This window comes from Galleria mellonella, unplaced genomic scaffold, assembly GCF_026898425.1.
Source record: "Galleria mellonella isolate WM207_F2 unplaced genomic scaffold, CSIRO_AGI_GalMel_v1 utg312, whole genome shotgun sequence".
In the NCBI taxonomy this organism is placed as follows: Eukaryota; Metazoa; Arthropoda; class Insecta; order Lepidoptera; family Pyralidae; genus Galleria; species Galleria mellonella.
The window spans coordinates 5,568,700-5,593,648 of record NW_026442074.1 but is presented as its reverse complement, the minus strand read 5'-3'; the positions used below and the strand labels follow the sequence as shown (position 1 = coordinate 5,593,648).

Here is a 24,949-nt window from a genome sequence, read left to right as displayed (position 1 = left end):
GCATGCTCCGTCGACTACGACCTTAATGCTACGTTCCTTGAGAAAACTGGCGACCCAAATGCACAGTCTCGCAGGCAACCCAAATGAAGGTAGCTTTGAAAGCAGCGCTCTATGCCACACCCGATCAAAGGCCTTCGCGATATCCAGACTAACTGCTAAGGCCTCTCCCTTACTCTCGATAGCCACTGCCCATCGGTGTGTTAAGTAAGCTAAAAGATCACCGGCCGAACGTCCCTGTCGAAAGCCGTACTGGCGATCACAGATCAGCTGGTGTTCTTCTAGGTACCGGAGCAGTTGACGGTTAATGATGGATTCCATAACCTTCGAGAATAAGGAAGTGATAGCTATGGGCCTATAGTTAGCTGGATCTGAGCGATCTCCCTTTTTAGGGATCGGATGCACCAGAGCAGTCTTCCAAAACTTTGGGACTATGCCCGATGAGTAGCTAAGCCGAAAAAGACGCGTAAGAACCGGAGCCAACTCTGGAGCGCACGTCCTAAGCACAATTGGAGGAATACCATCGGGCCCACTCGACTTATGGATTTCGAGGGAGAAAAGTGCTCTACGCACTGAGCTATGCGTGAATTTAATGTCAGGCATAGAGCTCCTACAACACGTGATGGTCGGTGGTGATTTCTCCCCGTCATCCAATGTCGAGTTTAACGCAAAGATGGATCCAAGAAGATCGGCCTTTTCCTTAGCGTTCTGGGCCAACGAGTCATCCTCCCTGCGCAATGGTGGAAAAGATGACTTACAGAAATTCCCTTGTGCAGCTTTGGCAAGAGACCAGAAAGCTCGAGTTCCAGAGGGCAAACTAGCCAATCTCTTGCCAATTCTACTAATATGCTCTGACTTCGCTGTGGCTATAACTCTTTTGAAAGACCTAGAGGCAGAGTTATACTTCTTTTTAAGAGCACTGGTGTTAGGATCTCGCGACGCCACACCTTTAGCCCAGGTTAGGAAGCACTCCTGTTTCAGACGAGATGCTGTTCTACAAGAGGCTCCATACCAGGGCTGGGATTTCCCGCCGACGGGCACCACAGAGTTAGGAATAAATAATTCCATTCCCTGAAGCACCACATCAGCAATGGAATTGGCAATGGCGTCGGGATCATCCAGTGTGAAGCAAACCTGCCTCCATGGGTAAGATGCGAAAAAAATCCGCATCTCATCCCAGTCTGCTGACCTGTAGTGCCAAACACGACGTCTACCCGTGGAACGTGGTGGAATCGGACTCATGAGAGGCACCTCGCTCCGCACCAGACTGTGATCCGACGATCCAAGCGGAGCTTCGACGGAAATCACATAGTTGTCTGGGTGGGTGGTCAGCAGAAGGTCCAACAGTGAAGGTGAATGGTCCAACACATCAGGTATTCGCGTAGGCGAGGAAACAAGCTGCGTCAGACCATAAGCCAAAGCAAAGTCATGAACAGATCTTCCCGCATAGTCGGTTGTACGTGAACCAAGCCATTCGGTATGGTGGGCATTAAAATCGCCAAGAATCACGACTTCAGCGGAAGGAATCTGTTCGAGCAGGGAATCTGTAGCCATTTGGACGTGCTCAATGAGTTGGTCGGTTTCGATGTTACCGCTGTGGGACCTGTATAGGCATGCATAGACGCGAGGATGGTCATTGCAGTCTACGCGTAGCCATAAAATGGACAGGTCCGTACCTTCAAGAGTTCCAAGGCGGCGACAGCAGATATCCTCTCTGACATACGCGCATACACCGGCACGCGAAACAAAACAATGTTCAAGTTTATAGCCCGGGTACGTCAGGTATGAAGTTTCGTTTGGAGAGGATATCTGTGTCTCCGTTAGAAAGAGCAATGCCGGCCGCGCCGTTTCTAGGTGGTGGTGGACAGCGTTTAGGTTAGAATGTAATCCCCTAATATTGCAGAAGCTCACATTGAGCGAAGGGGATGCCGTAGAAATCTTGCTCCGTTTGCCCTTGGTTCCAAAGAGCGGAATTTTGCCCCCCCCAGAATACGCAGGGCAGCCCGAGCGTGGTTGCTCGAGAGAGGATTCTCCAGCAACATGGTTACTGGTACCTCCCTGGGGTATGTTATTTTTTTTTAATTCCACTGCCATGGTTGCGTGTTGTAGGATAGGGGGACGGGGTTGGGGAAAGGATTTTAGGAATAGGAAAGGGATGGGTATGGGATGGGTATGGGTATGTATTTTAAAGTATGTTCAGATATGACCGGAACCGCATTGACGACCCAGCCTGTGTATATTTTGTCTTTTATATTGTAAAAAAATTATATGTTCTTAATTATAATTCGTAATGTCGATATTATTCGACATCATACTGTGATTAGTTCTCACAACTATAAAAATTGCATATAATAAAGATAGTGTTCCACAAATTGTGGCAAAACCAGTTATTTTAATTTATAAACCACTGAACAGATTTGAATGAAATTGCTATGAGACTAGTTTGTAAGTATATCTTTTCAGATAGAAAGAAATGTTCTAAATCGGTTTACAACTAACGGAGTAAGAAGGTAACAAAAATAAAAAAAAAATGCAACCAGCAGATTGGGAATCTCTTTCTTTTTAAAGTTGATTAAATTTCCGTAAATGAAAAACGCTGCACGGAGCGGCGCGATGTTGCGATACAGTCGATTCCACACATAGCGGCATCGCGCGTAGTTTTTCCGCTTTTAATGTGCAAGGGGCTTTATTGTCCTTACCTTTTCCATACGTCGCATGTTTATATAAGAACTTGAAAACGATTCGCTCGCAGTTTTGTAGTTACTTCTGCACAAACACGGTATTCTAATTAAGCACGAATTAAAAATTTGAAACAATTCGATTATTGTGAAGTGCAGCGATGGCGTTCCTCCAAGGACCCTCTTTAAAACAAGAGGAGGTTTTGAAACAGGAACTTGGTGAAGGACCTGGTGACCTGGAGAGATGTGTGAGAGACCTTCGTAGCATGTTGGCAGCTTCACCGTACATGCCTGATCCTGAATTCGTAGGTAAGAGAATTTATTAATTACTACTTCTGTAATAATCCTTATAACATGGCATAATAAATTACTTACAGTTATGGAAAATTACAGGCCTACTTAAAAATATAATACACATGCTGTCTAGTAACGTCTCTGTAAAACTATAACGTGGCCTCAATTATCAAAGATTAAAATGCAATAGAATATAATATAATAAAATTGTTTTTCTTCGAGCTACGATTAATACTTATACTATTGTTACTGATATTACTATTATTATATTTAGACCAAACTATTTGAATTTCAGAATATTATCTAATTGGAGATTTTAATAGAGAATAGACTTTTTAATTATGTTCATGTACTTGGACATTTTGTTGCAAGTAGGTACTTATTTAAATTCATCAACCCTTCTATAAAAGAGAAATGGGTAATACATTTTTGATAAGTTAATAATTAAAAAAATATTTAATAAAAAAATTCAAACTCGAATAGATTTGGAATTTGTAATTGAATAATATGTATGTTAATATGGATATGTATTTTTGCATTTCAATATTCATCACAGTTTCAAGTCCATTGACATTATCTTTAGGTACATATTTATTAGGTAAAGAGAGACATAAATTAATAAATATATTTATTATTACCAATATTAAAAACTAGCGATCCGCCTCGGCTCCGTACGAGTAAATAAATAGAATGAATAATTAGTATTTTATATTAACTTTAATAGACAAATTTTTCATACTTATTAGAGTTGCATTATTGGAAATTTCGTAGGCTGTTTAGTTTTCTTTTTTTTGGAAATAATATATATGCCTTAATTACTCGATGATAGTATAGTTATCCACAGATAAAGAAGTTTTAAAATCGGTTGAGTAGTTTTTGAGTTTATCCGTTACAAATAGACATACAAAATAATTAAATATTTCCTCTTTATAATATAACAGTATTAACATTTTAGATATATAACAGTAAGTAAAGATAAAATAAAATATTGAAACGTATACAAAAATTATTTCATACGGAAATAAATACGTTAAGGTCGAGGCGTGTGTGTAGGTATTAGAAATATACGTAGAAGGTAGGTTGGGGTTTTAAGTTTAATTATCTTATTGATATTATATTTGAATATTAAATATTTGAATGATATTTGTAGATAACATGATATTTGTTGTAGTTGTCGATATCCAAATCACGTCTCACCGGCTAAACAAATTTTAATGACATTTGAATCAACACAATCCTTAACTTACTCGAGCAAAGCTATGGTAGGTAGGTAAAAACGATTACATTAATATTATGCTATATACCAGAGGAAGACTTTGTACAATAGTCGTATGCTTGGGTACCTCTGTCCCATTCGTGTTTCAACCGTGAAGCAGTTGTGTTTGCATGGTTGTGTTTTGGTTTGAAGGGTGGGATATGACGTGAATTTGCAGGGTACAGAGGAATAACATGTGAGTCCTCAGAAATGGCAACGCATGGGGGGTATCATGGGCGAAACAGTATACTGTTATGTCCATGGTTCTGCTTATGTCTATAGGCGACGGTTACCACTTTCCATCAGGTGGGCCGTCAGCTTGTTTGCCATTCTAAGTAGTATAAAAAATGCTACGTTTTATACGTCTTTTTAGAATACCGGAACAAGTTTTTAAAGGAATTATGGTTTTACCAAGCACAGCCAATCTGTCTAAATATTTGATCATAACAAGTTTATTCTTTCTTTATTCTTTTTTCTATCTGTAATAGATGTAATAAATTTGATTTGAATGGGTAATTTCGAATATTATTCCGGTTTAAACATATGCTTAATAAAGTTAGAATATTTAGAGCTTTTTGCTTCGTGACATATAAAGTAGATAATAATTACCAAGGTTTAAATGAGTTAAAACATAAGATTCAGCTAAATAAGTCTTAGCTATATATGTAGGTATAGTAATTTGCATACAGTTAATGGCATATTTGAATGATTGCATATCTTTACATGAATGTGAACAATAATTTATTTTTATCATTACACTAGCGATCCGGCCCAGCTTTGCATTAATAATTAGAATTTTTGAACATATTATATAGCTTGTGTTACTCGCTAATAAGGTAGTTTTCTGAAAGTGAAAGAGTTTATAAAATCAGTTGAGTAGTTTTTAAGTTTATCTGTTACTACCAAAACAAACAAATCTTTCCTCTTTATTACATTTAGTACAAATAAAAAAGGTATAAATATTTATTATGTAGTAGGTACTTTATAGGTTGTATATATACTTATCTAAATACGCATTTAGGTACACAACTGATTTATACTTACAAAACAAGAGCATCTCGTTTCGCAAAGTACAATTTGTCGATCAAGGAAATCAAGTGTTATAACTATATTAATATATGTACTTATATAATACATTTATATACTACTTATATACTTATAACATGACACGTGTTTTGGTCATCTATTTTTAGCTTTGTTTATTTGTATTGTATGTAAACATTTAAAAGTTTGAGAATCCACCTTACAATTAGTGTCCAGGTACATATACATATTAATATTTTAATAAATAGAAACATTTCACAATAATTTAACATTTTATTCAATAAAAAAACAGTTCAATAATGTGCTAAAATCAATAAAGGATTTAACTCTATCTATTACAAATTGTAACAAATATCAAGTATACACAAAAGAATATAGTCGAATCGAGAAATTTCAACCACGCATCCTTTTTTGAAATCGCTTATAAAAACATGTTAGTGAGTATAGCAGGACTAACTAAACCCGCCATTATCCCATGGCAGCCATTAATTGGTATTTACGTAAATCTAAAGTTGAAGTCATCATAATTATTCAGTAATAGCTATGAATATATGCATTAGAGATAATGATAGCAGTTATATAGTTTAATCTTTTATTTTTGTTAATTATTGTAAAATTGATCCGGGTGGAACGATCTTTTGACATTATATTCTTTATTCATGCACCATCTAACATGTGTTCCAAAAACCGGTTCTATGGAGGGTTATGAAGTAATAAATATTAATTAAATTCTTTAAATATTTTAATTAGAACATTTTTTCCACCTATTTTGTGGGTCTATAGCAAAAAACGGAATCGTTATAAGATCATTCGCGTTCTTCTGTTGTGTATCATTTACCTCCAGGAACATTGGATATAAGTAAACATGCAATTCGGCATACTTATATAGAGCTATTTACACAAATGAATTTTAACTTCCAAAAAACAAAACTGGTACTATTCCATAATTTTATTAAAAAGAATTCAAAAAATCTCTAAAAATCAAACCGTTGAGGATGCTAGAAAGCAAGACTAATATAAAAATGATGTTGTGAAATAACACGTGTTTTTACAATGATTATAAACTCAAAATTCCATCAAACATCAATGATCGTAACAAATGGTGAAATATTAAACAACATAGATATATATATATATATATATATATATATATATATATATATATATATATATATATATATATATATATATTTTTAGTTAAGCAATAAGAATTTAAACAAATATTATATTTGCTAACGAGTGCATACGTATATAAGGGCTGCACTCGTTAAACTCTTTTATATGAGGATCTCTACAATTACATTATCTGTATTTTTTATGTTCTTATTTTGTAAATTGAATATGTAATTCTATACTCAAAAATTTAACTACATGAATTAAAAATTTCGAATTTAGATTTTGGATTCAATTTTTTTTTTGTAATTAGTTAGTTATGTATTTTAATTGTGTTACAAATGTGTGTTTTGCTGTGTGATACTGGCATAGAATGGGCCAACCATTCCTCTCCCAAGGGTCTCGTAAGAGACAAAGGAACTTAATATTCGAGGAATGGGCAACAGCGTCCTTCATAAAACATCACTAAAGCTTAACTGCAGTTGCTAACCTGCTTGCTAAGCGTGGCAACTTTGTACTGCCAAAATCCCCCTTTATGAGAGAGTTCTATGTCCAGTAGTGCACAGTTAATAGCTGATATGTAGATTAAATGAAATAATTAAATATTTTAATTTAATATTCATTTTTGATTATTAAATACATAGAGTCAAACATAAATAAATAAAATCTTTTTATTTCAGGTGTAAACATTGGATATAGTTCACATTCGATTAATTATGTGTAAATTAATTATAATTTAAACATTATACAAACGTAAATAAATAAAATAGGAATTAAAATTATTTTATTATATATTTCTTGGTTATCAGGTAAGCAGTGTGAAATAAATAAAATCTGTTCTATTTTTGAAGCTTGAACGTTTTGAACTGCAAAACGTTCAAAAATCAAACATGCCTTACGCGTGTATTCTTATTTCCTTACGCTACAGATGTAATCTGCAAGTAAATAAGGCATAACAATTTAACTCATTGCAAGAACTTCTGCTGCGGTTTGTAAAACAGAGAGGCACGCTCCTAATTGAGCAACTAATCGTATTTTGAAGAAATCCCACACCAAGGCACTAGTCTCATTGCACAATTCAGTACTTGTAAACCCAAATAATTATGCCTATTGCGTTGAGACAAACCGCGCTGAATATAAACCGGGTTTAAAAATAATTTTTAGAATTATTTAGGATAACACGTCAAAAATTTACAGGTGTACCCCACAAGGGACTTTAATAATAATAATAAACTCTTTATTGCGCACAGTAGAGATGTATACAAGGACTTTACGTGATGATAAATAGATATAGAGAATTCCACTTTCTGCACCAACACGGGGAGTCGAACCTTTTAATTAAAGCAATCGGTTTACAATTGATCAAGATGTCGCGTAATATATGCACAATAAATTCATTTGACTTATAAAAATAACTCTTCCTTTTTGAAGGCTTAAAAACAACAGTAAAATTATGCACCCCTTATGAGGAAAACAATATTTCAATTAGAAACTTTTAATACGAGTATTTAAATTTGAAATATTATGAACTGTTTCTATGGATTATTAGGAAGTATTGGAAGCTGAATTTGTATTTATTTTTAACTGTACTTTACCATCCCATTTTATTATTATGTTTTAATTCAATCTATGGAAAATTAATATTGATATATTAACTTTAATTAATCACAGTAATTAAACGTGAACTTGTAGTTTATTTAGATGTAAAATGCAATTAATAATACCTAAATTGAAACATTAATTCGAAATTTTAACATTTTAAAATGTCAAATCGATTTGTGATGATATTTTTTATCTTTATTTGAATATATAAATAAATAATATTAATAATTTTTTTTTAAACAAAAATTATTACACTTCCGGATTGCGCCGCTAATTGCCAAATAACGTACTGTGTGTTTATGCAGTTTGCCTTGAACACGATCGATATTAATTTCCTTAACAGATTATTGTTCGGTATCTAATGTTCCTTCCCTATTATTTTTAGCAGCAAATGCTACATTAAATTCATAAACTAAAAGTAAAGTTTCTATCTATGAAATACAAACTTTAAAATACGAATATATAAATCCTATATTACAGTATAAACGCGGAACTTTCTAAAGATATGTAAATAAACAAATATTTGTTACTTTTCACGCAAAAACTACTGAATTTGTCATCATTTCGTTGGCATACTGTTATTGAGTTATAGATAATAAAAGTTTCAATAACTTTTTATTGAAACTTTTATTTAAAAAAGTTAAATCTGCAAAAGTCAGCAGCGGGATCTTTACCCAATTACCAGATATTTTGTGAATATTAAAGTACATTAATATTCTTCTAAATCATAAGACACTGCTACCCTGCTGCACTTACTGAATACAATTTCAATTGTTTGACGAAATGTAATAAGGTACATTTCGAGCGATTCAGATTGTCCCATATATAATTATTAAAGAAAAGAATATTACCTAACCTAATGACTTAGAATTTTAAGTTTCATTATTACTATCTACATCTGGGAAAAGTAAAATAAAGGATTGTTGTTACGGAAACTAGCGGCTACATTACATACAATATATCCTGTCGGTTCAATCAAGCCCAAGCGAAGTAACCATTCTATTTATCTTCCGTTGGAAAAAATTGGACTAATATTTTATTATTTCTGTATACGAAACTATTTTATAATCATTGATTTGAATTATAGTATAATAATATAATAAAATTGTTCTAATCAAGTGTTGCACATTACGCAGCAATCTGTCGAGTGACCTAGAAAGCATTGAGTCGTCGTACTCACCGAGTCGAATGACATTGCGGCAACTAACTTAATAGCAAAAATCACGTAGGTAGGTATTTAGGTACTACTTATTTATATATGGACAACACGATGACGCATTACGTATGTATAATATCTATAATAAATAACAATTTGTTTACTAACTGATTTAGAAACTATTTTATGGAAAACTTGAACTGGCGGTGTTTGGAAATAAGATTTGGTCAAAAGTGTTAAGTTATACTAATGATCTTTTCCACGATTATCTAAAAATAAGTGATTTTTTAACATAATTGTAGGTATATGCAGACTGTATACTAGTTCACTATCGGTTGAGTTTTGTACAAATATACATGTTCAACCAAAACACTAAAATCCAATATAGCGTTTTTATTAATAATATTTATTCTTCTCGTATAAAAATCTTCTATTAATCAAATCAAGGCAAGAAAACCATGGAAATATTATCCTAAAAAAAATTAGATATAATATATTTATATTTTAAATACGTAGATTTTTAAAATAATAAGTGATTGATCGATGAACAAGTGACAGCCTGCCTAATAGAAAGTTAGTGACCGCCAACTACAGACTTAAACAGGACCATGGATGGCACAATATAATGTGTCCATGCGTTAAATGCCACTTTTAAGGACTAAGGTGTTGTTAAAAGTGTTACGTAGGACCGAATAGATATACAAACTCTAATATTATTTTTTAAGGCAGTACGTATACTAGTGTACACACAGGAAGTGTGTATGTACTAGGTATACGTAAGATGTGTTTCGGTTTGAAGGGTGGGATATAGCGTGAATTTACTGGATACAGAGGAATAACCTGAGTCTTCAGGACTGGCAACTTTACCACTTTCCATCAGGTAGGCTGTCAGCTTGTTTGCTATCATGCTAAGTTGTATAAAAAAAAGGAAAATTACACAATTTTCTGCCAACAACCTTATTTTAAAGTTTAAAATATTTTAGGAAGTATTTTCATTTGATGCAGGAAGGACAGAATATATTGAATTCTTATTTTCCAAACTACTGTACTGTCTTCAATTGTAGACTTGCGTTATCATTCAACCGATGCATTATTTTGAAAAGACAATAATTAATTCAAATGATTCTCAATGTCGACCGAATTTAGAAACTTCGATCCAATATTGGGTAATTCAAGTTATGTAAATCAACTCAAAGGTTCAAGTGGCCTATTAAATTGTTTCGAATGTAATTCAGTAGGGCCGAATGGAAAATTTACAATGGCCGAGCAAATTGTCAAAAAATTGCTTGAACTTTCCACTTTACCTAACATTATGTCACATATTCTCAGTCAGTGTCAACGCTGTTTTGAAAATTATTGTGGTTAATTCTTGATGAATTCGTCACGATGAACCAATTAGCCTAATTTTATTCTCATCTATCATACCTCACTGTTACCCCGTTAACATTCGATAACGCAGACACACTTACCATTCCATTATCATCCATTTAAAAAATATAGGTCACTTTCTCCTTTGCAACTGTACAGAATACTTTGAAATAATTATAAATGTTTTGTAATTCTCTCTCTCTCAATATTTGTCATCAATTTAAATTCCGTTCACGTCGCGCATTTGAGCAATATAACGCTAACCCTTACAACACAAACAACTTCATTATGTTCCTACTTATATATTCTGATCAATGAAGTTTTCGCAAACTTTATTCACTTGTTGAGAATAATATGTGTACTTACCTATTTAAATTAAATATTAGTTGATTTCTTTATACTCGTATCTATTGTTCTAATTTTGATTAGTCCATACATATCTGTTACGCCTGTTTCCCATTATTAGTCTATTTAGAATAAACTTTTGTAATCGTGTAAGTATTTAGACACAGTCAAGATTATACTCCTATTATAAAGGAATTTCAAGTCCCTACCTCGTATCGCTTAGAAACTAAAGACCTGTGAAAAATCTTTGTTTAATAAGGACATCATCGTGAATTTACAGGGTACAGAGGAATAACACCTGAGTTCTTAGGAATGGCAACGCATGGGGGAGGGGGGGGCATCATGGGTGAAACAGTATACTCTGTTATGTCCATTGTACTGCTCATGTCTATAGGCGACGGTTACCACTTTCCATCAGGTGGGCCGTCAGCTTGCTTGCCATTCTAAATCGTATAAAAAAAAAGATATATTGAACATAACAATGACCTTAAAAATAGAGTAAATTCTTGCCGATCCAGTTATTGAGTTACAGATATTGGCCTTTACCTTCAAACTCGAATTAACTATGTTGCTGGAGGGCACGAAATTAAATTATTAACGTGGTATAGGTAGTTAGAAAATCGTTCGAGGTCCTTGGCGTTCTTCAATATCGTTATTAGATATATTTTTAATGGGTGATAATGGAATGGTAACCCCGCCTGCGTTATCGGTATACACTGATGGTGCACCAGTGAGAGATGATAGGCGAGGATGAAAGCAGGTCAGTTAGTCCATCATGATGAAGTCCATAAGAATTAACTACGATGGTTTCTAGGAGAAACCACGTAGAGGTCGATCTAATAGGATATATTGCTAGCAAAGGGGCTGTTAGGACCCACTACTAGCAATCACTTTCTCCCAAGATATATTATTACCAGAGGGAGACTTTGTACAAAAATTTCCCTATAGTCTGCTTGAGTACCTCTGTCCCATTCGTGTTTCTGCCGTGATGAAGTTGTATTTACATGGCTACATTTCAGTTTGAAGCGTGGTTTATGGCAATGAAGTTACGGAGTACAGAGGCATAACATCTTAGTTTTCAGAAATGGCAATGTATAAAGAATATTATCGGTGGCACAGTATACTCTATTATTTCCATGACACTATTAATGTATATAAGTGACGGTTACACTTTAAATCAGATGAGACGACAGCTTGTTTGCTATTCTAAGTTGTGAAAATATTTAGATATTAAGTATATAACTTAAGATTTTATTTAATAAAAAATGGAAATCATATATGCGAAGCAGTTGTGTTTGCATAGCTGTGTTTCGGTTTGAAGGGTGGGCGGCGGGAGGGGGGTGGCGTGAATTTACTGGGTACGGTGAAATATATATATATATACGAGAGTAAAACATATTGATTACAATAAGAATCATGAAAACTGGTACAGAAACCACAAGAATCTTATTTATGTCTTTCGTAATAGAACCTATGGTCTACCGCCTACCTACTCACCTTCTTCGTAACTATATATTTCAAAATATTATATTCATATAGCAATAAGCAATAAAGCCAAATGGAAAGCCAAAGTCCAGGAGGTCGTTGGACATATAAATCGAATTAGTAGAAATCCAGTTCAATGTGGTCGTGCTACTTACGAAAAATATACGCCTATGGACGTGGTAAATTAATAGAACCTAGCGGGTTGGTAACCAACCGGTTTCATATAATCAACGGTACCTATGTTCTAGAATTAATAACCTAGTCTAACATCGCGTTTCCGTAAAACCTATTCGAGTTTATACACATATATGTAATCCCAAATAACATATATAATCCCAAATAGATAAATTCTCAAAGAGAGTTGACGTCAGGCAAGCGGCCGGTCAAAAAACTAAGCCAAATATTTTTGTAATATGGTTAAAAAAAATATTACGCCGACCCCATATAATAATTGGGAAAAGGGTAGGAAAAAGAAGAAGATAATTTCAAATAAATAATTTATGATCACCTGGCCTAGTCTGTGGCCATAAGAATACAAAAAAATACCTAAATAGGTATGCACGCACAACTCTTATACTAACTTTTATACTCGTACATAATGGCTACATATAATACATACAGTGTTAGTAAAATGTACCACAATATACATATGCTAATTATTTTACATATTATTTACTATTATTTCACAAAAAATACCAGATAGATGCTTTAATTTATTACTTTACTGCTTCAACACGAATAAACTACCAACCTACTAAATAATGGTATTTAATGGAGAATTTAAAATATTTCGATATCTTATAAACTGATAGTAGGTATAATAACCATTAATTTCTAATTTATTTCTGGCAAAACCAATGTTCTATTCTGTAAATAATTCACACTCGTAAGGTTTTGTGCCACAGGTGGGGAATATTTAATTATAATTATGCAAAATACATAGAGATCTTTGGTCACTGATATATTATATCCTCTTGAGACAATATATGAGGTCTGCTGACTAAACTGGTCATGGACCCCTGCAATTTTTATGCCAATATGACAAATATAAGGTGAAAGAATATTTTCAAATTAACTTATTTTGAATGTTTTTTTTATGCAACTTAGAATGGCAAACAAGCTGACGGCCCACCTAATGGAAAGTGGTAACCGTCGCCTATAAACATGAGTACTACCATAGATATAACAGAGTATACTGTTTCGCCCATGATATCTTCCATGTGTTGCCATTCCTGAGGACTAAGGTGTTATTTCTCTGTACCCTGTAAATTCACTGCCATATCCCACCCTTCAAACCGAAACACAGCCATGTAAACACAACTGCTTCACGGTAGAAACACTAATGGAACAGAAGTGCCCAAGCAAACGACTTTTGTACAAAGTCTCCCTCTGGTATGTGCTCTTATTATATTATCTTTGCTACGATGTACAGACTGAACATCTTAGAGATTCAGTGAGTGAAAATCCCATAAATATACTAATGATATTCTATTAATCCTATTACAAATGCTAAAGTTTGTAATGATGGATGGATGTTTGTTACTGTTTTATGCAAAAACGACTAAACGAATTTTTAATGAAATTTGGTACACCTGTAGCATATGGAATACTTTATGTACGGGTGAAAATGCGTATTATAGCTAGTTTATAATAAAAATATCGAAGCTAATTCATTAGCTGTTAGTACCATTATATCGTTTGAGCGCAAGTAAGAAACACTCAGACAGATTATTTATTCAGTTGTTTTTATTATTCGATTACTTTTAAATTATTTGACAAAGTGATGAGATGCCTGTGTGTTATATTAATGTTCGGAATTTTTTTAGTTATTTTGTTAGTATAAGTTTTTTCTATAATAAATCATTTCAAAACCCGTTCATTATCTTAAAATACTCACGAGGATTCTCACTTTAAAAAAAGCGCGCCATTTAGAAACAAGTTCATCTCACGATTCTATTATTAGAAAAACCTGCCTAATCTTTCATTCAAATATTCAACCGTTCTTGGAATGGACTTCCTGAATACAATCGCAGCTATTTTGTATTTGCAAGGCAATGATTTATATTCTTAATTATATTAAACTTTTAACAAATTAAAATTTGGTCCCTGTGACGCAATCGCACTACCTATGCCATTTATTAAACTCGTTTGCAAGATACAAAGATAGACACTTAACTAGACATCATGCACGTGCCTTACTCATGCGTAAAAAAGATTGATGAATAATAAAAATATGTAACTAAGAGAAAAACTTATAGAGTTTTACTCGTAATTTTATCTGCATTTAAAATTAATATGTACCGGCCAGGTACATGTCTATACATAAGGACAAAAAACAGTCATGTCTCTATCTATGTAAAACTTGACATTTATCCACCATACGGTTTACAAAGTCGTTTATAGTACTAGTATAATATTATACTATATTATCTGTGCTTATAGTATTTTTTTTTTTAAATAATAAATACATCTGTCTATACCTTAGTGCATTATACTATGTTTATTATATATACAGAATATATTAAACTCTTCACTATCTAGTCTCAACTAAAATTCTTAGAAATACTTAAATTCTTTATTTTGTTTGTAAACTTTAATGTGAATTTACAGGGTACAGAGGAATAACATCTGAGTCCTCAGGAATGGCAACGCATGGGGGGGTATCATGGGCGAAACAGTATACTCTGTTATGTCCATGGTACTGCTCATGTCTATAGGCGACGGTTATCACTTTCCATCAGGTTGGCCGTCAGTTTGTTTGCCATTCTAAGTTGCATAAAAAAAAACTTTTTTAACTTATTTCTTACTTTGGTACATATTACATATATACAACTAAATCAATACAAAGAGGCAACTCGACTCATAAATATAAAATTATTGAACTGCGATTGAACACAACCATCGGAAGATACGATAATGTGATACCGCCAAAGTCATCAACTTTAAACCTAAATGTAAAAAAATCTTATCAAAATTAATGAAAATTATACAGATGTAAAAAATAGGGCCACCCCTTCCTGTCCCGTGGGTGTCGTGAAAGGTGACTAAGGGAGAGCGAGGGATGGGCAGCAGCGTCCCTTTTAAAACATCTGTAAAAGCCTAACTGCGGTTGCCAACCCGCCCGCCAAGCGTGGCAATTAATAGCAAAAGTCCCCTTATAGGGAAGGCTTATGTTCAACAGTGGACAGTTAAGGGCTGAAATAATAATGTAATGCAATAAATTCAGTCAAATTGAAAATCTCCAGATTTTTTAAATTCGTTCCGTTGAAAACATGCACGGATATAGATATACAAGGTCGTAGATAATTAAGTACTTATATACCTACATTTTTAGTGAATTTGTTTAATTCCTTCCTTTAACAAGGATCTTTATTTATAACGTGGTCAGTCATCGGATCGGTTAATGTACTGTAACATGGGAAATAAAATATTATTGTTATGTATTTTCTTTCCGTGTTTTGAAAATGCACTCGTTGTTTTTATTAGATGTTTATTTTTTTTAATTTTTAGTTCAATATTTTGTCAAACATATATACTTCTCATTATATAAATAAATAGAAACTTTGAAACGGAAACCCCTAATAAATATTATATCTACTGTAAATCTTTCACGCCATGCTAAAACAGTATAATTTTCTATTTTCAATCTTTTACTACAATAAGTATGCCATAAATTGGTCACTGGTTTGATCCCGAAAATCAGAAAGCATTTAGATATCATCATAAAGCCAGCACAGTAATAAATGCACTCAATAGGTACCTACTAAAAAACAACGAAATATGTACGTACAACTTTAAAGACAGATAACGAATCTGTTACCACGTACTTATACGTAACATTGTTTAAAGACTGCAATTTATTTACATACAGTGCATGTTATTAATTCAAAGAAGAAATTGCGTATGTAACGTGACCTTGTAGAGCAATGTTAGTGAGTAAGTACGTACGAGTACATACTATAAAAGCGATCATGGTCGATTCATACTCACACGCTGAGAATTCCCTTCGCTAATTATTAAACCATACAGTGCAAATTGTATTTAATCAAGCTCAATTTGGTTAGGGGTCGTTCTTGTGATTGATAGGTTTATTATTTATCAAGATCATTTATACAATAAAATGATAATTATATACAATCATTTCTAGGTTACATTAAAAAAAAACTACATCCAAATGTAAAGCCTCCTACAAAAAATAAAATCAAAAGCTTAAAAAATAATCAGCGATAATACGTGTAACGGAACGATATATTTTTGGACATTTCCTATCCAACCGCGCAGTCACGTGATTGATTTAGTAATTATTCCAAAACGACTTTTTGTATTCGCTGCTCATACTACATTTAGATTCTTAATAGTTTTCACTGTCAAGTTGTCGCCATAAAATAATGACATATTTTCAAGCACCTTCCAAAAAAGGAACTTCTCAATTCTTCTAATGGTATTTGCAATTATATTACTTGATTAAGTAGTTAAATCTGAAACAATTATCTTTGTACGTAACCAATTACATTTAGTCCTGTGTTGGTCTTATAATATTTTTACTTAAATCCAATCGATTACAAAGATTGTATCTTTGTATTCGATTGGATTTAGTCGTATGTTAGTCCCATATCAATTTTGTGACAATTAAAGCTGCCCTTTACTTTTGCACAGCAAAAAAGCCGCCTTCTGAGAAGTAAAATTGATTTATAAGCAGTCATATGATTGCTCTGACTAAATTCATTTCGTTATTTATAATAAAAAAAAAATTTAAAGAATTGTGCAAAATTATATTGATGAATGCCACTTTCTATTTTGTGTAGCAAAATGTAGAGTTAATGTAGAATACATTTTAAACTTGGAAAATCGCAGAAACCCGGATAGACGTATTACAAGGGTACAATAACCTATTAATTGTATATTTTTTAATAGATTATTTTGCACTAATGAGGTTATCTATTTATAAACTTATAAACAGACAAGCTCATTAGTAATTTTAGTATTATAATTACGTGGCCAGTCAATGGATCGGTTGACGTAACGAAGTAGGTATAATCGGATTTAAAAATTTCTAATTTAATTTATTTTTTGAAAATCTAAAGCCGCAAAAATATTTATTAGATAGGTATCAGTTAGGGAGCTATTTATTAATTTCAAAAGAATACAGATTATTGATCCATTGATTCAGCGGTTAATGAAAATTATCTTAAAAATCCACAAATCTCTTATCTGACTCGATCTTTGGGTATATTAAAAGTAAACCTACCAAATGAAGTGAAATAAATTTAAAAATAATACAAAGTAGGTAGAATAGAAAAAATATTAATCTAACTCTAAAACTATTACAATTTTTACGAGCTAAGACACAATTGTAGTTTACGTGTTGAAGAAACATTATTTTTAGAACAATGAGCATCACATGTGTAGAATTTTTTTTTTCATAGTGTATTATTTATATTTTATTTTTCTAATAAATTTTATATTTTTAAATTTCTTAAAAAAAATAAACGCTCACCCGCTTACACTTCTGAATAACTCATCAGTGATACGTACCTTCCATATGTTCCTTAAATATATCCCACAGTTATATTTCTAGGAGTTTTATTATTTTTTCGAAATCTAATTTCATTTTCGAATTATGATTATTTTCTGACCGAAACCAGACCAAAAAGCTACCGCATTTTTTAACATATATTATATTCTTTAATAAGTTTTTAAATTTTTTTACAAAATTTTTTTGCTGTTTGTTAGAAATTAAGCAATACTATCGGTAGGTATCGTAGAACTCAGTAATTGTAACCATTCGTATTCTCATTCATGAATGGTGCAAATGCTATGCATTTATTATAAATACGAAAACATGTTTACAATATTTTGCATATTAATTTATTGTGAACTAGCTCCTCTAGCTAGCTAGCTACTCTATATTAAGACTTGGCAAAATACAGGGAGGATTCTTTTGTGTTTATCAACTAAACAATCATTTGAAAGTACAAATTTTGGATAAATTTCAGTATACTGATCTTTCTTAACTTCAATGACTTGTTTTCACTTTAATCAAGGTAGTATTAGACGGAACCGTTTTTCCTATGTAGTTGGTAGTGATCAGTTAGTTGACCAATTAGTTAGTTTCTTCTTTACCTACTATTTATTACCTATTAATTTATTATATCACATGTCCAAGGGTCGAGGTTGAGTTTGTGACATCATAATTTACCTAATTTATTTACACAGATTACATCGCGCCTAAGGAGTTTCTGTTGTATAATTATTTAGTTTGATTAAATGGAAAAATTCGTAATATACTCATAATACTTGTTGTTTTTGTTGTAATATAATAGAAATAAAACAAATTCATAAAATTAATTTACAGGGTTTATTCAACGAAATCTCATTTTATGTATCTAATTAGACGAAAAAATACATTGAAATGTTAGCTATACACAATTATACCGGATCCTTGTTTTCTTATCGGTATAAAAACTATCCTATTTCTCAAATTGTCGCAAATAATATACATTTACAAATGTTATGCAAATCTGTTAAACGGTTTTGAAAATTAGCATAAATTAACATCGTAACATAGGATTTTTAAATATTAAGTTAGATCTATAAAAATCAATTAATAATTATTTATAAAATATAGAGATCTATATATAATAATTCCGTTTAAAAGTTTTATAAAGTACAAAAGTGATCACATAGGTAGACGTAACAAAATATAAATTTTTTATAATTTTTCCGTCCTACTTTGCACTATTCCTACTAACTTAGAACAATTATACAGGGCGAAATCGAAATCGTTAGCGTCCTTTTAAGGCAGTGTTCCACCAATAAAAGTGAACATTTTCATCAAAGAAACACGAGTCGAAAGTTAAATTAGTATAAGACTCATAATTTTTTGTCAATTTTTAAATGTTTAATTCACGAAAAGGCTGTTCTAATATAATCTTAGATAGATTCTTAGTCTTATGAGCGACGTAGCCCAAAGATGTAGCCTCAGTATGTAAAACAAGTATTTTACTTTTACCATCTTAGCTGTAATGGCTAAGTATAGTAAATTCTATAGAATGTTGATAGACTTTGCATTCAAAGGTCATTTTCAGGGTAATCAAGTTTCGCTACTAAGTTAAAATATGCTCTACGAATTTTTACAGTATCTATATATGGTACATAGATATAAGGCCCTTTATAAAAGATGGGCATATTTTTTTTTTAATTATGTGCTCGAATTAAAATTATATGAATAGTTACTTATAAAATACATACTAATTTAATTCTAAATATACCTGGTATTACTCTAAATATATGTAAATATACCATATATTAAGAATAGTACCTATGATCCGAATAGATATGACACACATGACAGTAATAGTTAAAATGAGATGCCATTATAAGCAAAACACAGAACCATAAGTAGGATCGGAAATATTTTTTGTCTTGCTTTGCATACGTTTTGATTTTTATATTACTCCAGTTAGTTGCCTATCAAAAGTCAAATGACAGTTGCGTATAACACGCAAGTGAATATTCGATTAAAATTAATTTATATGGATTAAAAATTATTTGTATTTTACATAATAGTATTGAAAATGTTCATTACATTTTTCAGTATATATTCGTACATTAAAACAAATTATAATGTTGTATTTTGGTTCTGAAAACTGATCCACAAGAATGCATTCCTATAAATTTTAATCACGGATTGATAAAAATCGAGTTTTTCTATACTTAGATAGATTATATTTACATTACCTGTTCAATAGCTGTCAATATTATTCAATTGTTGCGAATAAGGAGATACATTTTTTATTGGTTCAATTTTTCAATTACATATTATCTGTAAGAGATTGCCCTAGCGATAAGACCGTCTTCTGTACCTTTATGTATATATTTTAATCTGTAATTTGTTACTGTATTTCACTTGAATTGTTCAATTGTCATTTATTATGTATATTTTTATGTTTCTGATACAATAAAGAGTTAAATGAATAATAATAGTAAAATACGTCATTCTATTACTTTTTTATAATGAATACGCTCATCGCAGTTCTATGGTAATATACTTATGTAACAACCAATTTTCCCAAAGACAATAAAATAATAACTATAACAACTACAAATGTAAGTATATATATATTTTTTTGTATAAATAAGAAGGTTGTTTTATACGATTTCCGTGTGAGGCGATTACACGAAACTGTTTATAATGACGCATTAATGTTTATGTACTTACCCATTATACATGTTTATTTACGTATTACGATTACGATGAGACTGTAGATTACATAAATTATTTTATAATAATGTAATCTACAGGGCATGATTGTTCATCTCTCAAAAAATACAATGACGTATTCATACATATCATGGAAGATAATTAAATTACAAAAACGTCATGACCTATTGGACACCAAAATGACTAGTTACTCAAATCTGGTGGTATGTTTTACTTAAGCATATTAAATCATCATCATAGATAAACAATTTATTTTGTTAATTTTCTTCGCAGATTTGAAACTCCTGGAAGTGTTCGTGCGGGGTTGCCGCATGGATATGGATAGAGCGAGGACTAAACTGGAAACGTATTTTCTAGCTCGCTCCAGGCATCGAGATCTCTACGAATACAGATCTCTTAATGAACCACCGCTCAAAGAAACCTGTAAACTCATGTGAGTAAAATTTTAAATCCAATAATTACTTATAATTTTTTGAAAAAGTCTTAGATTTAATCCTTTGTCCTAATTGTAAATTTAAAAAATAAGCTCTCATTAGACGTCATATCTACTAATTCTTTGGAAAATTTCTAATCTTTCAATTACTTTAAACGTTGGTTCCTTTAATAACATTTTATGAATTTAATCTATGGGTATCTAATAAAGTGAACCATAATAATTAAAAAAAATAATCATATTGTAACTAGGGATAATAGAGTGAGACGCTAATACCATATGCAGGGGGGAAAGGGATTGTTGGTAATGGGGTCCAAATTACCTTATGCTAGTAATACACCCTGTCAGGTTGACCTCCACGCGGTTCCCCTGGAAACCATCGTGGTTAATTCTAGTGGAATTGATCACGATGGGCTAACTGACCTGCTTTCATTGTCACCTATCATTCATCATTTGTGCCCCGCCAGCGTATACCGATAGCGCAGGCTGGGTTACCATTCCATTATCACCCATTAAAAAAAACCATATGCATATTAACTTAAAAAAGATACTTACATACATAGCTATGGAAATAAACAACAGCTGCTAATAGGTAGTTGTTTTGAAAACACAAACATTAATGTCAAAATGGTTGTATATACTTAGCTATACCTGTCATGGGAATCTTTTAACAAAGAGCTTTGTACAGTGGCATGATAGACGAGTAATTTGCTCATTTTAATCTACCTATAGGTACATTTTCCCATGGCAATTGTATTGACACATCCATGTCTTGAACAGAGACGTAGTGCCACTGCCAAAAGTGACCGACGAAGGGTACCGGGTAACGATTCTACGTATCAGACCGGGGTACCCAGAATCTGCGGGAGACATCACAAATATGGTACGAGCTATTCTGCTCGTGAGTGACGCGCGCATCCATGATGAAACATTAATTGCCGGCGATGTTTTCATTTGGGAGGTATGTTAGAACCGTATGAGGTATAAATAATATTTTATTTAATATTTTTTTTATTGCAAGAGGCAAACGAGTTGACGATCCATTTGATGGGAAATGACTATCATCGCTTCTGAACATATACAATACAAAGGAAGTTGCATTTTCTTCCTCATTTCAGCAAATGTCTGTCTACCTCTGAATATGTATATTTTCTCGTAAAATTAATAAAAGGTATCCTTAAGCAGTTGTGTTTGCATGGCTGTGTTTCGGTTTAAAGGGTGGGATATGGCGTGAATTTACAGGGTACAGAGGAATAACACCAGAGTCCTCAGGAATGGCAACGCATGGGGGGTATCATGGGTGAAACAGTATACACTGTTATATCCATGGTACTGCTCATGTCTATAGGCGACGGTTACCACTTTCCATCATGTGGGCCGTCAGCTTGTTTACCATTCTAAGTTGTATAAAAAAAATGTAATATTGGACCTTGGGCCTTTATCGTCAATACGTTCACACTTTTTGAAGCTACAAAAAATATTGATGTTCTAATAAAGCTTAATGTTTATATTTTCATAGGGATTTTACCTTTTGCGTAATAAATACGTAATTAAGTTCGTCATCAGTTTAGCAATTGATTAATTAGTATTAGATTAATGGAGGATATTTATTTTTTTGCTATAATTGAATCAAATAAATTTTATAAACTCTCATTGAAACATGTAGACACGCAAAAAATACTCATTAAATTTATAATGTAATAAAACTAAACACACACAAAAACAGGGACCGAAAAATGACAAAAAAAATTTAGTCTCCCAAACTACATAAGTACGGCGTATCCGGCTGACAAATTAGTATAAGAACATCAAAATATTTTTGATTTTCGAATTTTTGATAAATGGAATTCTTAATATATTTTAAAGCATAGGATAGATCTTAATCTTATATACTGCAAATGACTTAGATATCACCTGTATTATAAAGTTAACCAAACTTTACCAACACAGTAACATTATTTTTTGACTAGGTATCCCATATCCGTGCTTCGCTCGCGGCTCGCGTGATGGCAGCAGCAAACGTGGTACGCCGTAGTATCCATCTAGCGCAGGCGGCTTACCCTCAAAGATTGAAGAGGATCCATGTTGTAGGAGCACCATCTCTCTTCGCCTCTTCACTGCATCTCATGCGTAGCTGTGTCAATGAAAAAATTCGAAGACGAGTAAGTTATTACTTCATGTTCGCATGCTTAGGTATGAGTATCTGTTTCTAAAAACGATCCTCTTTAACTTTAAATAATAGCGTTTCTAGTTGAAGTAGCTTTAATGATTTAACTCTTCTCTTATCTTGATGACGCTTTGAAAGCATTACTTTCAGCAACAAGACCGCTTCATTTCTCTCGCACCAAATTGCCTATCTTTTGTTTATAACGATACTGTTATTTTTATTTATTTATTTATTTAAATACCTGTGTGAACTGCAAATAAAGCTCTTTCTTTCTCCCAGTGATATACCTATTTTAATTTACGTTTGAATAAATTCATAACAAATATAGGTATAATATTTAGATAGATAAATTTATCTTATTTTAAAGTTGGTTATAATAATTGCAGTGCAAATTTTGAAATGAAATTTTTATCTTGTCATTAATAGGTGCATATGGTACATGCTATTTTTATTTATACCTAATCTGAATGCAATTCTAAAAGACATTACAAAATTTGAGAGAATATCATGACGACGCGGTACGAAGTGCATGTTTATAAAATTTTCCAAAGCATCAGCAATATAATTTTGTTACAGTACTACATTCATTCTCGTGAAGAGGAGTTATTAGAGCATATACCAGCCAGAGTCCTACCAGTTGAGTGGGGTGGTGAAGAGGAATCCATAGATGCACTGACGAAAAAATGGCGACATCGTGTCGATGAGCTGAGAGACTACCTTCGTAACCTGAACATAATTAATACTACCACAGCGCCGTTGCTTGACACCGACATATATGGAACAGTTGGCGCATTCAGGAAACTTGAAATTGACTAATTACCCACTCAATAATTTTACTAGAAATTTCTATGATAAATTATCCAGAAGCTTGCTGCTCTGTTGTTGATCGTTATCATTTCTCACAGCGTGTGTTATACATGTCGCAGCCTAGAATTCAGGAAGAACGCGAGTCGACGCACTTATATATATATATATATATATAAGTATTAGGTGAACATTGTTAGGAATAATTAACATACTTTAATAAGCAATAATATTTATATGAACCAGGAGCGTGATTTCTGGGCTTTCCTTATTCCAATTTTTTTTTAAGTTCAAAGTATTTACCTATCAAATAAGGCTAAAGGTCGATCAAACTGGTAATTTTACATAAGCGGTAAAGCGGCTCTAATGTGAAAATCGCAATTATCAAATTGAATGATCACGAATCGAGCGATCGCAACTAATTATTATTAGTTATTACGTTTATGTAGCAAAAAATAGCGGAAAGTTTTGTTTGGTCAATAATGTGTGTGTATATTTTATATGTAACTTAAAATGGAAAATAAAGATGACTGCTCACTAGTAGAAATCATAGACTTTATAAAAAAATATCTGTCAATTACCATTTTTCGGAAGGTGTGTTCCATATATACCCTAAGACCCACCACTAACTTCCTGCAGATATTATACCTGTAAAGTCAGCGGCGGAATCTTAGGCTAAATAGGTAGTAAAACAAAATATCTAAATTTACCTATAAAGAATATAAAATATTCGATTTCTGAATTATTTTCAAAATTAAGGGCCTTCCACTGATACTCAGTTCTACTGAAATCGGTCTATTAAATCGGTCTACTGAAATTGCTTTTAAATTTTAGGAGCACCTCAACCTTGCAAAATGGAGTCCACTCATGGAGTTACTTATGATATACAGCCAGTCTTTGATTGTGTAATTAGTACATATATAACAGTTCATGAATTAAACTTACAGCTCCTTCGAGATTAATCTTGTTGTTTGTACGGTATCT

The 24,949-nt window shown here is 32.5% G+C and overlaps 1 protein-coding gene across 1 annotated transcript; it reads left to right on the top strand.

The window, feature by feature from the left end:
* The first annotated feature begins 2,733 nt into the window (after window positions 1–2,733).
* LOC113514983 (uncharacterized) lies at window positions 2,734–24,948 on the top strand. The gene is made up of 5 exons (XM_026899089.3): window positions 2,734–2,984; window positions 20,835–20,994; window positions 21,775–21,955; window positions 22,965–23,156; window positions 23,738–24,948. Exons 1-5 carry the CDS (start codon window positions 2,837–2,839, stop codon window positions 23,975–23,977), a joined length of 921 nt encoding a protein of 306 aa, XP_026754890.1. The 5' UTR covers window positions 2,734–2,836; the 3' UTR covers window positions 23,978–24,948.
* The last annotated feature ends 1 nt before the right edge of the window (window position 24,949 follows it).